Below are 14912 nucleotides of genomic sequence, written 5' to 3'. Positions count from 1 at the left end.
TCTGCTTCAACCATACAGTTGAAGTCGGAAGTTTACATACACTTAGGTTGGAGTCATTAAAACTAGTTTTTCAACCAATCCTATAGAACATTTGTGGGCAGAACTGAAAAAGTGTGTGCGAGCAAGGAGGCCTACAAACCTGACTCAGTTACACCAGCTCTGTCAGGAGGAATGGGCCAAAATTCACCCAAATTATTGTGGGAAGCTTGTGGAAGGCTACCCGAAACGTTTGACCCAAGTTTAACAATTTAAAGTCAATGCTAACAAATACTAATTGAGTGTATGTAAACTTCTGGCCCACTGGGAATGAGATGAAAGAAATAAAAGCTGAAATAAATCATTCTCTCTACTATTATTCTGACATTTCACATTCTTAACTGACCTAAAACAGGGAATTTTTACTAGGATTAAATGTCAGGAAGTGTGAAAAACTGAGTTTAAATATATTTGGCAAAGGTGTATGTAAACTTCCGACGTCAACTGTATCAATATGCGTCACCTGGCAGGTTGATGAAGGTGCTCCTGGGAGGAGAGCTGCTGTCAGAGATGGTGAAGGGGACCGTGTAGACCTCAGGAGACAGGTATGGGATGTTCAGGGACAGGTTGGTATGGGTGTCTGGGGAAAGACAGATATTACATTGGTAGCCTATGGTAAACCTTTAGGACAAAAGTTTATTGGGCTCCATAACTTTGACATTTTCTGTACCTATTCTCTTTCAAATTAAATAATTGTTCACATAACCTTTCCTAGAATCATACACTATATATACAAAAGTATGTGGACACCCCTTCAAATGAGTGGATTTTGCAATGTCAGCCACACCTGTTGCTGACTGGTGTAAAAAATTGAGCATACAGCCATGCGATCTCCATACACAAACATTAGCAGTAGAAGTAGCAGCACTGAAGAGCTCAGTGACTTTCAACGTGGCACTGTCATAGGATGCCACCTTTCCAACAAGACAGTTCATCAAATTTCTGCCCTGCTAGAGCTCCCCAGGTCAAATGTAAGTGCTGATATTGTGAAGTGGAAACCTCTAGGAGCAACAACAGCTCAGCCTCGATGTGGTAGGCCACACAAGCTCACAGAACGGGACCGCCAAGTACTGAAGCGCATAACACATAAAAATTGTCTGTCCTCTGTAGAGGGGGGATCACCAGGCAGACTGGGCTGAAACCATGCTGCGACGGGGAGAGGGTGCACCTGCGGCCCATCCTACCCTGAGACTGAGTCAGTCTGAACACAATGTCTCAGGATGACCAGTACTCTATTCCAACATGCTGCCAAACATCAGGCAACATGCTGCCAAACATCAGGGAAACAAATCTACAGGGATCTATTAGATGTCCTTTTCTATTTACAGAGCAGATGCTGTCAACCAGATTGAGTTGTGGAGATATTCTGAGGGGTGGGAGGGCAAGGAGAAAACACATGAACACAGACCCAGCATATGCCAAATCCACTCTTATTTGTTTTCAGAGAAAGGACAGACATTAATTACAGAGTAATAACAGCTGCAACATCCCAGCGTGAAAGGAAAGCACAGAAGGCACATTGATTGTAAACACTGCATGTTTCTTTTGATAGTTCAATTGTCCATCGACATGACTGTAATAACAGCACAGCTACCAGAGCAAACAATGGTGGTCCTGACAGAAATGTATATTCTACTGAAGTGAATCGATGACAAATAATGGCCATCTATTATTGTGTCCTTTGTTGCAACACTCACTCCCGAGTTCCAAATTGCCTCTGGAAGCAATGTCAGCACAAGAACTGTTCGTCTGGAGCTTCATGAAATGGGTTTCCATCATTCTCTGGAGTGATGAATCACGCTTCACCATCTGGCAGTACAACGGACTAATCTGGGTTTGGCGGATGACAGGAAAACGCTACCTGCCCCAATGCATAGTGCCAACTGTACAGTTTGGTGGAGGAGGAATAATGGTCTGGGGCTGTTTTTCATGGTTCGGGCTAGGCCCCTTAGTTCCAGTGAAGGGAAATCTTAACGCTACAGCATGCAATGACAATCTAGACAATTCTGTGCTTCCAACTTTGTGGCAACAGTTTGGGGAAGGCACTTTACTGTTTCAGCATGACAATGCCCCCGTGCACAAAGCGAGGTCCATACAGAAATGGTTTGTCGAGATTGGTGTGGAAGAACTTGACTGGCCTGCACAGAGCCCTGACCTCTACCCCATCGAACACCTTTGGAATGAATTGGAACACCGACTGCGAGCCAGGCCTAATCGCCCAACATCAGTGCTCGACCTCACTAATGCTCTTGTGGCAGAATGGAAGCAAGTCCTCGCAGCAATGTTCCAACATCTAGTGGAAAGCCTCCCAAGAAAACTGGAGGCTATTATAGCAGCAAAGGGGGGACAACTCCATATTAATGCCCATGATTTTGGAATGAGACGTTCGGCGAGCAAGTGTCCACATACTTTTGGTCATGTAGTGTAATTTTAAGACCAATTTGACTGACGGTACACAGAAGAATTTTGTCCATTTTGGCTTGCGTCTAAAAGCAAAGTAAACATCAGAGGGAAATTCCAAAAGCTCCAAAGCCTGTGCAAGAATGAAAAACATTACCTCAATATATTTTTAAACATCTGCTTGTACTCAGTAAAGAGTCTGGGATACAGGCCAATTCATTGGTAATGCTAGGTTTTGGTGAACATTAGTAAAATACTGGCATGATCAACAGCACACATCAACATTATTCTGATAGAGGAAAGACCTAGGTCGGTTTATCATACACATACTGTATGTGTGAGGGACCCTGTCACTTGTGTCTGGTAGACCCTCTGTGACGCAAAACAAACACACTGGCCAAGGGGTGCTGACGGTTGATTCCAGTGCAAATGCACTGATACTTTAGCTAATCTATGAACGAATATAAAATACAGCAGTGTATAACAGAGGGTTTACTATCAGACTGTTAGCTGTTATCCGGGGGTCCAAAAGCCCCTGGCTGGCCCCTGACACTGCTCCCCTTCATGTGCCTCTGTTCTGAAAGAGACGGAGAGACTGTGACGCACCTCTGGACCAACACAAAGGACATTCTTATCTTCTTCTATCTTCTACTATTATCACTACAGGTCCTCAGGTGTGACATACAGTATATCACACATTACACAGCCTGACACAGTTTGACTGGTCATTATGTACCGTATGTTATGTCAGATGTACAGTACATTCATAAAGTATTCAGACCCCTTCCCTTTTTCCACATTTTGTTATGTTACAGCCTTATTCTAAAATTGATTAAATTCTTATTTTTTTCCTCATCAATCTACACACAATACTGCATAATGACAAAGCTAAAACAGGTTTTTAGAAATGTTAAAAAAATGGAAATACATTTGCTATGAGACTCGAAATTGAGCTCAAATGCATCCTGTTTCCATTGATCATCCTTGAGATGTTTCTACAACTTGATAAGGTGCCATGGTTGACAGTCCATGTCAGAGCAAAAACCAAGCCATGAAGTCGAAAGAATTGTCCATAGCGCTCCAAGACAGGATTGTGTCGAGGCACAGATCTGGGGAAGGGTACCAAAAACATTGTGCAGCATTGAATGTCCCCAAGAACACAGTGGCCTCCATCATTCTTAAATGGAAGAAGTTTGGAACCACCAAGACTCTTCCTAGAGCTGGCACCCGGCCAAACTGAGCAATCGGGGGAGAAGGACCTTGGTCAGGGAGGTGACCAAGAACCCGATGGTCACTCTGACAGAGCACCACAACTACCTTATACACACACACAAGTGTAAGGAATGAATAAGAATATGTACATATAAATATATGGATGAGCGATGGCCGAACGGCATAGGCAAGATGCAGTAGATGGTATAGAGTACAGTATATACATATGAGATGAGTAATGTAGGGTATGTAAACATTATATAAAGTGGCATTGTTTAAAGTGACTAGTGATACATTTATTACATGCAATTTTTAATTATTAAAGTGGCTAGAGATTTGAGTCAGTATGTTGGCAGCAGCCACTCAATGTTAGTGATGGCTGTTTGACTTCATTAGGGTAGGGGGCACTATTTTCACATCCGGATGAAAAGCATGCCCAAAGTAAACTGCCTGTTACTCAGTCCCAGAAGCTAGGATATGCATATAATTGGTAGATTTGGATAGAAAACACTCTAAAGTTTCTAAAACTGTTAAAATAAAGTCTGTGAGTATAACAGAACTGATATGGCAGGCGAAACCCCGAGGACAAACTAGCCCCCCTCCAAAAAAAATGTCAGCTTACCACAATTTTCAATGGCTAGTATTTTAATAATAAGGCCAAGTCCTCCCAGATTGCAGTTCCTAGGGCTTCCAGTAGAGGAAAGCACGTTCTTTCTTATTTATCTCCGGTAATGAACATAGTATACTCTGTCTTAAATTTTATCATTTATTTGCGTATTAGGATACCTAAGGTTTAATTATAAACGTTGTTAGACTTGTTTGGAAAAGTTTATTAGTAACATTTGGGATTCATTTTTTATGCATTTTGATGGAGGGAAACTGAGTGGATTATTGACTGAAGCGTGCCAGCTAAACTGAGTTTTTATGGATATAAAGAAGGACTTTATCGAACAAAAGGACCATTTGTAATGTAACTGAGACCTTTTGGAGTGCCAACAAAAGAAGATCTTCAAAGGTAAGGCATATATTATATCGCTATTTCTGACTTTCGTGTCACAACTGCCTGGTTGAAAATGATTTGTCATACATTTGTATGCAGGGCGCAGTTCTCAGATAATCGCATGTTTGCTTTCGCCGTAAAGCCTTTTTGAAATCTGACACCTTGGCTAGATTAACAAGAAGTTAAGCTTTATTTTGATGTATAACACATATATTTTCAAGAATGTTAAATATTTTAATTTAGTATTTTTGAATTTCGCGCTCTGCAATTTCACTGGATGTTGGCCAGGTGAGACGCTACCATCCCACGTACCCTAGAGAGGTTTTAACAGTCTGATGGCCTTGAGATAGAAGCTGTTTTTCAGTCTCTCGGTCCCAGCTTTGATGCACCTGTACTGACCTAGCCTTCTGGATGATAACGGGGTGAACAGGCAGTGGCTCGGGTGGTTGTTGTCCTTGATGATATTTTTGGCCTTCCTGTGACATCGGGTGGTGTAGGTGTCTTGGAGGGCAGGTAGTTTGCCCCCGGTGTTGCATTGTGCAGACCTCACTACCCTCTGGAGAGCCTTGCGGTTGTGGGTGGAGCAGTTGCTGTACCAGGCGGTGATACAGCCCGACAGGATGCTCTCGATTGTGCATCTGTAAAAGTTTGTGAGTGTTTTTGGTGACAAGCCACATTTCTTCAGCCTCCTGAGGTTGAAGAGGCGCTGTTGTGCCTTCTTCACCACACTGTCTGAGTGGGTGGACCACTTTAGTTTGTCCGTGATGTGTACGCCGAGGAACTTAAAACTTTCCACCTTCTCCACTACTGTCCCATCAATGTGGATAGGGGGGGTGCTCCCTTTGCTGTTTCCTGAAGTCCACGATCATCTCCTTTGTTTTGTTGATGTTGAGTGTGAGGTTGTTTTCCTGACACCACACTCCAAGGGCCCTCACCTCCTCCCTGTAGGCCGTCTCGTCGTTATTGGTAATCAAGCCTACCACTGTAGTGTCGTCTGCAAACTTAATAAATTGAGTTGGAGGAAGTGCATGGCCACACAGTCATGGGTGAACAGGGAGTACAGGAGAGGGCTGAGAACGCACCCTTGTGGGGCCCATTGTTGAGGATCAGCGGGGTGGAGATGTTGTTTCCCACCCTGATCACCTGAGGGTGGCCAGTCAGAAAGTCCAGGACCCAGTTGCATAGGGCGGGGTCGAGACCCAGGGTCTCGAGTTTGGAGGGTACTATGGTGTTAAATGCTGAGCTGTAGTCGATGAACAGCATTCTCACATAGGTATTCCTCTTGTCCAGATGGGTTAGGGCAGTGTACAGTGTGATTGCAATTGCGTCGTCTGTGGACCTATTGGGGCGGTAAGCAAATTGGAGTGGGTCTAGGGTGTCAGGTAGGGTGGAGGTGATATGATCCTTGACTAGTCTCTCAAAGCACTTCATTATGACGGAAGTGAGTGCTACGGGGCGATAGTCGTTTACCTTAACTTTCTTGGGAACAGGAACAATGGTGGCCCTCTTGAAGCAAGTGGGAACAGCAGACTGGGATAGGGATTGATTTAATATGTCCGTAAACACACCAGCCAGCTGGTCTGCACATGCTCTGAGGATGCGGCTAGGGATGCGTCAGCCTTGCGAGGGTTAACACGTTTAAATGTTTTACTCACGGTGGCTGCAGTGAAGGCGAGCCCGCAGGTTTTGGTAGCGGGCCATGTCGGTGGCACTGTATTGTCCTCAAAGCGAGCGAAGAAGTTGTTTAGTTTGTCTGGGAGCAAGACATCGGGGTCCACAACGGGGCTGGTTTTCTTTTTGTAGTCCATGATTGACTGTAGACCCTGCCACATTCCTCTTGTGTCTGAGCCATTGGATTGCGGAGGGAAAAGCTACAATGTTTGTATTCAGTCATGTTTCCGGTCTCCTTGAACTGATTAAAAGCAGTGGTTCGCGCTTTCAGTTTTGCGCAAAGTGTGCAAAGCTGTCATCAAGGCAAAGGGTGGCTACTTTGAAGAATCTTAAATATAAAATATATTTTGATTTGTTCAACACTTCTTTGGTTACTACATGATTCCATATGTGTCATTTCATAGTTTTGATTTCTTCACTATTATTCTGCAATGTAGAAAATAGTAATAATAAAGAAAAACCCTTGAATGAGTAGGTGTGTCCAAACTTTTGACTGGTACTGTATGTAAATGTGATATAAACTTTTTTATATATACATTTCTAAAAACTTGTTTTTGCTTTGTCATTATGGGGTATTTAGTGTATTTTGATGAGGGGGAAAAAACGATTTAATCAATTTTAGAATAAGGCTGTAAGGTAACAAAATGTGGAAAAAGTCATGGGGTCTGAATACTTTCCGAATGCACTGTATATCATCTTATTAGGTAAGGGACAGGTGTCAGTGACATAAACAGTAGAGGAGCCCTTGGTCTTCCGCATCCTCAATGGTTCTTACTGTGACTTTTCTTTGATGTCATCATTGACAGGAATAGTGTATGTGAGAGTTTAAAAAATATATATATCTGGTTTTATCACAGTCCAGAAATAATGGGAAATATAGAGGTAAATCATTGCTGTATCTATTTATGATGAATTAGATTTGACTGACTGCCTGTTCTGTGGTGGACAGGAACAGTGGAATCTACTGGTACCCTCTCAGGACAAGCACGGCACAGCAGACTATGTGAGCTTCTCAAAGACAAAGGCTGCGTCACACCTCCGTCACTCTCTCCAGCCTCTCCAGTTGTCAGGGAGGAGGGCTAAGAGCCACAAAGGTGAGGTAAATAGGTGCGCCATGGCACGTCTGCAGCAGGTGTTATTAGGGACGCGTCTTGCAGCTGCTGAGTGCTGCTGGGAAAAAGTACACTTTTAGCCTCTTAGCCTTTCAGCCTGGCAGGCCCCAGCTGTGACATCACACAAATTAAAAGGGAAATATAATTATAGCCGGCCTCCGCAGCTTCCAATAATAACGCGTCAGAGAGAAATGTATAGAGAAAAAAACTAAAGAGAAAAGGTTGTCACAGTGAATCAATAGAGAGACTATGTCAGCACAGCCAAGTCGACACGTCTGATTAATGTGTCAGCCTGACACATTACAGACAGGCACAGCGACAGGAAGAGGGCCATTAGGCGTATTAGTGACATTGCCTAGTCAGAGCGCCTCAGAAGAAAGGATGGGGGCAATTTACTTCCACTGCCAGTCAGTGTCTCAGTGCCACTCACTCCAATCCTCTCTACACGTGTCTGTGGATCAACAGGTGGTCTGAATGGATCCCTGAATTGCATCCTATTCACCGTTCATCACACTGTAGCAAAACACCCTGGATTGTTCTCTTTCCAATGTCATTGCACGTACACGCTTTCTATTTTGAAAACCATTTGATCGTCAATGACGTTACCATATACACGGGTAACCACAGTGAGTGTCAGGTCTAACGTCACCGTGACGACTCAAATAGAATAAGTGGTCTGATTTGGTACTTTAATTTAGCTGTCTGGTAGTGGTTCTTACACAGACATGACTCAACCAATCCAACACCTCGATCTGGATTGATCCTGCAGAGAGGTTAATGTTTCCTGGGTCCTACTTCCTACAGTATGGTGCTAGCCATAGCGTTGAGTCACCATGTCGCTACTACAGTGACTACACCTACAGTATTGTCATGGCAATAGTCACAACAATTTCCACTGCTGGATTGGTTACGAAAATATCTGATGGGCTAAGAGGTTGGTTTGAGCGTGTGTTGATCTTTCTGTTTGTCAAGAGAAAATACAAATGTGTTAGTGAAAAAACGGAAGATAGTTTATCTGGAGGATGAGGCAGACCATTGATGGGGGTGAGTTTCCAGTTGCCGCGCACGGTGGCGTCACTGCGGAGGGAGAAGTTGAGCCTGCCACCGTGCTGGGGACCATCACTGTCCCGGGATGCCAGCACCAAGGCCTGGTCCTCCCAGCGAGGGGTACACAGATACTTCCAGGAGTAGTCTCCCACCAACACAGGACTGTTGTCATTCACATCCAGGATATGGACTGTGACCAGTGTTGAAGCTGACAGAGAAGAGTTCCCTGGGAGGCAAACAGTACAGTTTTAATAAACATTAGTACCCATTGAATCATTGGTAACAACAGTCCTTGTGTTGTACCGTATTGGGTGCTGCTGGCCTGGCTTTGACAAGAACAGAGGGACATTAAAAGCCTATTTTAAAATCTTTCTGATAGCTGTACACTTTGATCCAACCAACATAATACATTATCTCCTCCACCAATTAACACCACTGTCCTCTCTAACCTCTATAGGTGTGGATTCAAGATGTGAGTCAGAGCCCCCATTCTGTGGGTAATGGGCCCATTTGAATAGATTTTTCACTAGACGTGATAAGTGCATGCGAAGGATAAGGGCAGCGGGTAATTGGAGAGGTGCCGTGTGCAGCTCTCAGACCCTGCAAGTCTGTCTTCTGTTCTGAGTCGTGCTTAACTAGTGTGGGGGAGGATTGGATTGGAGTTTTCTATACAACATACACCCCCTCCTCACTTCCCACTCTACACCCACCAGCTAGCTAGCTACACACTGGCTGTCACTTCGCATGACTCACTCCCTGCTTATTACATTATCAGTGAATACTGTGTGGTCTTGAATTCTCAATGCAAGTATTGCTTTAGCCTTGCCTTATTACAGTTGAAACCCCCTGGGACAAACAGAAGGCCGAGGTCTAAGCTGCCCTGGACCCTCGTCTGGAAAGCTATAGAAGTAGACATTATTCTCAGAAAACCATCTTACGACCATCTTCAGCCATGACCTCCATGGTGTAGGTGCTGTTTTCCTCTCTGTCCAAGGCCTGGACGGTCTTCAGCTCACCTGAGTACTTCCCAATGGAGAAATACCTCTTTGTGTCTCCTCTGAGCGAGTATCTGGACAAAAACAAAACCCAAACCATTAGTACGTATTCCTTCAAAGTATAGACGGGGTGGGATAACACAATGATCCATGCCTTTAAACTGTGAATTCATGTTTATTTGTATATTATTTCCAATGAACGATGTTTCACCTGATTGGGTGTGAGTCTGGGTCATATCCACGAATAGTGGCAATAACCCGTCCTGGCTCCTCCCCCTCTCTGACGGTGACTTCGTAGTGGCTCTGGGACAGGATGGGGCCCTCGTTGATATCGTCCACATAGATGGAGACGGTTGCCGTGGACGCTGGGCCATACCTCCCTCGTACCAGGGCCACTGGGTTTTGAGCACTAAGGACCAGGATGTACTCGCTCTCCCGCTCAAAGTCCAGCACCTGCATGCATACAGGTTGCCATAGAAATGCTGCTCATATGGAAGGGCATGCAACTACATACATGTAGTGTTCGAATAGCTGTGAAACATGGGAACATAGTGTGCTACAGGGCAAGAATGAACACCAGGATAATAATCATGGGAGGGATTTACTAACATTTCCCAGAAAATAGCAGACTTTATCTAAAGAGCATAAAAGCAGTCAGTGAATGTGTTGTGAATGTGCCATTTCAGCACTCCATGAGACGCACAGGCTGCTCATTTAGACTGAGCAGCATACCAACCGCCCCCTCCAACAGAGGCATGGGATTGTATTACGCTCATGGAGCAAACACAGGAGGTCAGAAAGAGCCAGTATATATCTGCTGGGAATCGACATGTTCCACAGATTTACAGGCTGATCCTACTGGAAAGGAGAGGGTTGTAGAACACTGCACAGTGACTCTAAACAAGGCCTCTATAATACCGTCACCTGCATGTGAGACAAGCTGATTTACCGGCAGAGAGGAGTTTTATTTCCATTGTAAAACAAACTGGAATGACAGGGACGGCCATTTGATTCACGTGTCACCTGACATGAATCCTGCCTGTGACAGAGAATCCCGTTAGTGGACAGCCGTTGCTATGCTTACTCTGTGAGTTCACAGCCTGTGATTGTATCCCCTGTGTTGTCTACATTCGGGTGAAATGAAGCGATTGCTGTTGCTAATAACATGTCGCCTGGCCCAAATAGCTACCTCTGTTGCTAGAGAGAAAACACAGACGTTGTTCAGTGTTGGAGTGACTAATGGTGTTGACTGGAAGTGAAGTGCAGGTTTGTATCAGGCAACAACCAGAAGAATCCAACCACCACTCAGCTGCTGTTGCTGGCCTTAAGTTGCTGTGTGGAGGGCGGCCCACTAGGTTAAATGGGGACACTTGAAGCATGAGAGTCTCCAGCTGAATGGGTTTAAAAAGAAGGAGACGATTACTTGTGATCCCCTCTTTCATCGCAAGATCATAATAAGATCAAAGCATTAGTCCTGCGTGTGGGTGTGTGTGCGTGTGTGTTCGTGTGCGTGTGTGTGTACGGTATGTGTGTGTGTGTTCGTCTGTAATCTCTATTCTTCCCCCTGAAAAGGATGGAATCAGCTATGTGCACCTGCCACCCAGCTCAAGGCGATTGACCACACACTTTTTTACGCCGTCCTCTCTCATTCACCATTCATGACGGCAGGTACTGCATGTAGGAGACATTTCAACAGAACACATGCTTGACATGGGTCTGGTAAAAGGCCTGGAGTTTTTCCTGATCCGGTCACATGGATTAGCACGCTACACACAACCTCAGACACATCCGCCTACAGCACAGCAGGAGCTGAATATTCTCTGTGACATTATCCTCACGCTCTCGCAACAACTGTTGCACAGCACCAGAGAGACAGATTAGCTAGTCTTTAGTTAGCGGTGCCTTGCCTATGTGGTTTATATGGTGAGTAAACTGTAATTACTTTCTACAGACTAACGGCACTGTGTAATTATGAATTAGACTTTGTGCAAGCTGCTGTTATTGAGACAACGGGATTACCCTCTGGGTTGACTCAGTCTCGCCACAAGATCACATATTAGTGAGCAGGCTCTGATGTACTTACAAGCTATTTTATCAGCAGGATGGTCGTTGGCTGGCTTTGAGCCTGTAACTGCTGCACTAAATATACACCATATGTGGTGCTTCAAAATGAGCTACAGTAGGCCTATGTCCGAGCCCTATACGGCATATCATTCCTGTATGGCAGGGTTCATCAGACACAATGCAACGGGGATGTGCTCCAGTCCTGTATTAGTTTAGACCATACCGGAGACAACTCCTGGTTTACCTCTGTGGAATATAGGTAACATTCCTCTACTCCCATAGAGAGGTAGAACGTAGTTGCCCCGCTTCCAGAAAATGGGGACACAAACAATGACAAACACTCCCTCTTTGTCTCCAAAGCCCTCCAGTCCAGGCCAGGGGAGATAGCTGGGGCAGGGTGGGGCTGGGAGGGTGGAGGGGATTACAGGAGACCAGGGAAGAGCCAAAGAGACACCCCAGAGATGGGCTCAGATTATTTTGGGGATAAACTATTATTTTTGTCATGGCTTATTTTTGGGACACGTGTCATTGAAATACCCGTGTGTGTGAGTATGAAAAGACATGGAAAGTGATATACAAAGCAAGATTCGATATGCATGTATCTTTTCCTTATGGTTACTTAACGAAATGCATAATTATTAGAGTCAATATTGCATATTTCTATGAAGATATTATTACCATGTTAAGATCATGTTAAAATGCATCCTATTCATCGACGTCTAGGGCTCTCTGGGTTGTGTCTTATTTGTGAATGAACAAGAGAGAATAGAGACTGTTGAATGAAGGCGATTGCCATACCTTGGAGAGGATGAGTGAAACTTCATTGGTCTGCTTGTCTGTGACCAGCGTGAACACCTCCTCCTCGTTGCCAGACTCCAGCCTGTAATTCACCTGCCAGCTGTCTCCTCCCCTCTCATCAGCATCCCACGCTGACACCGCCGTTACCGTGGCTCCCAAAGGAGCATCCTCTGCCAGGTGGAAGGGGCCGTACTAAGAGAGAAGGGGAGAAGGGAGAGAGAAAGGTGAGAGGAGAAAGGGAACGAGGAGGGGGGATGAGGACAGGGAGAAGAAAAAGATAATGAAGCAGGGGCTACTACATCTGCATAGCTTTCTTTTGGACTCCCGAGTGGCGCAACGGTCTAAGGCACTGCATCTCAGTGCTAGAGGCGTCACTACAGACGCTGGTTTGATTCCAGGCTGTATCACAATGGTCCGTGATTGGGAGTCCGGTGCTCAATTGACCCAGCGTAGGCTGTCATTGTAAATAAAAATTTGTTCTTAACTGACTTGCCTAGTTAAAAAAAATAAAACAATTATCTCTGGGGTTTTAGGCTGGGTATCTGTAAAGCACTTTGCGGCAACTGTTGAAAAGAGCTTTATAAAATAAATGTGATTGATTGTGAAATAGTTGAAAAGTGTATTATTTAGTATTAGATTGATTTAGCTTGGAATGTGCACTTTTGGGACTACTCCATTGGTTCCGTTGTTCCAGGCTGACTAGCTAACTATATCAAGTGCATTTCAAATATTTGAACATATTTGACATAATCTAGGTTATGTATTTGACCTAGGTCTGGTGTGTGTATGCAGGCATGTCCCCTGTGGCCCTGTGTTGTTGACCTTCATTCACATACCTCCTATCTCTCTGCTTGGGAGTCCTTTAATCAGCCACTCACTGTGGCCCTCCACTGAAACGGCTGTGTCTCTGATCTGCCTGCCCGGGCTAGAGGGTCGCTGATACCATGGGTCTCACCACTCACCTGCCAACTCCCTACAAACCCGTTCACATGTTGCTGGAAAAAGCAGGGGCACTCTGGCGTGACCCACTCAAGAGCTTTTTCCACCTCAGTGTGTGTGTGTGTGTGTGTGCGTGTACGTGTGCGTGTGTGTGCCAGAGTGAGAGAATATGAGCCTGGGGCTGGCATCGACTCAAAAAATGATTGACAGCATTGTTGAGGTGCATAGAGAATCCAAAATGAGAATGGCTGTAAATCTTTTGGCATGGCTTGAACCCAATGAAGAACAAACTGGATGACTCTGGAATAACAATAGAATATGAATATGTCTCCTGTATCTTAACAGTACCTTCTCTCACTCCGAGAGCATCTAAACATAATAAGCACAGTTGGGGTTTACATTGACTTAGTCTAGCACCAGTGAGGACAACAAGAGCTTTGTGCTTCATTGTCACATGTCCCCATCTTAAGATGACGATTTGCTCCCACATCTTTCACAACTATCCTGTCTCCTGCATTATTCAGGAGGTGTGGGTGTAGACTGTTTTCCATTCTGGAACAGTATGTGAGAAAATGGTCTATCTTTGGCCCGTATACTGCATACCTTGAGGCCAGCGCTAACCCAATGTTGTCTCATTGTGACCTCAGCGGGGACTTCATTATTCATGAGGATCGACTATGGAAAAGATCGCTGGAAACACTGACTGTCCCCAAAGATGCTCTCATAGATCAAAAATAGTGTTTATGTTAAGACTAAGGTCCCTTTCATTGGTAGGCACAGGGACACTCCCCCCGTACCAGAGGACATGACGACACTGTGCGGCTAATGAGATCTCTTATGAGTCACTTCTAAGGGCTTTTTAATGACAAATTCCAGAACAACGCAGTTCATTTCTGTACTAGAAGGGATGCATTTTTCCCTTTTAACAAAGTATTTCATATTTAATCTAGAACTGCTTTTTTGAACCAGTCAGCTCAGACGTAATAGTAAATATTGCTCAGTGCGATGATTTTTCTATAAAGATGTGAAATGTTCCGACGGCTGTATGTGTGAGGGATATCATTTAGAGCTTTTTTATGGCGACGCTGTGGATTTGCCTATTCTATAAATAAAGGATTCTCACAGGACTCATCTGAGGCTTATTCAGATTAACTCAGAGAACATTGTCCATTTGGAGCACAATGAGAAAAAACCCTACAATAATATGGTTCCATCTTTAAAGTTGTAGGATATTAATTTGATCACCCTGTTGTAGGAGAACTTTCCTGCAATGCAGGAAATGTAAAACGTGTAGTGTATTTGAGGTTTAAAAATGCTTCTGAAGTTTGTAATTTCCACTTTGAAATTTCAGACTTGATTTTCCCTTATGAAAAATTGTCCATTAATTATAATCCACATAATAATTCACATTTTCTGTTGCTGAAGGATTACTTTCCTGCTGTAGCAAACTGGCTCAAATGAAGGTCCTACATTTGTATAAGCCTGAGATTAAAGCTTGGATCCCCCTCAAAGCACTCCATCTCGCTCCCCTCTGGGAAATCAAATCAGTGACCTGGAGGGAGAGTTCACACAGCAGCCATCCAACAGAAGAGAAACATCTAATATACTGAATAAGAGAGAGATTTGCAATGAGTGCTC

The 14912-nt window shown here is 44.4% G+C and overlaps 1 protein-coding gene across 1 annotated transcript in view; it reads right to left on the bottom strand.

Annotated features, from left to right (window-relative positions):
* Positions 1–14912, bottom strand: part of cdh16 (cadherin 16, KSP-cadherin) — a 32835-nt gene that overhangs the window by 4589 nt on the left and 13334 nt on the right. Inside the window, exons 12-16 of the mRNA XM_029721787.1 lie at positions 12336–12527; positions 9685–9926; positions 9417–9547; positions 8465–8704; positions 500–616 (exon numbers count right to left, since the gene is read on the bottom strand). Coding sequence (XP_029577647.1) covers positions 500–616; positions 8465–8704; positions 9417–9547; positions 9685–9926; positions 12336–12527 — 922 coding nt within the window. The remainder of the gene's footprint in view (positions 1–499; positions 617–8464; positions 8705–9416; positions 9548–9684; positions 9927–12335; positions 12528–14912) is intronic.

Source organism: Salmo trutta, chromosome 29, assembly GCF_901001165.1.
Source record: "Salmo trutta chromosome 29, fSalTru1.1, whole genome shotgun sequence".
Taxonomy (NCBI): domain Eukaryota; kingdom Metazoa; phylum Chordata; class Actinopteri; order Salmoniformes; family Salmonidae; genus Salmo; species Salmo trutta.
This window is presented reverse-complemented; position numbering and strand designations above follow the sequence as displayed.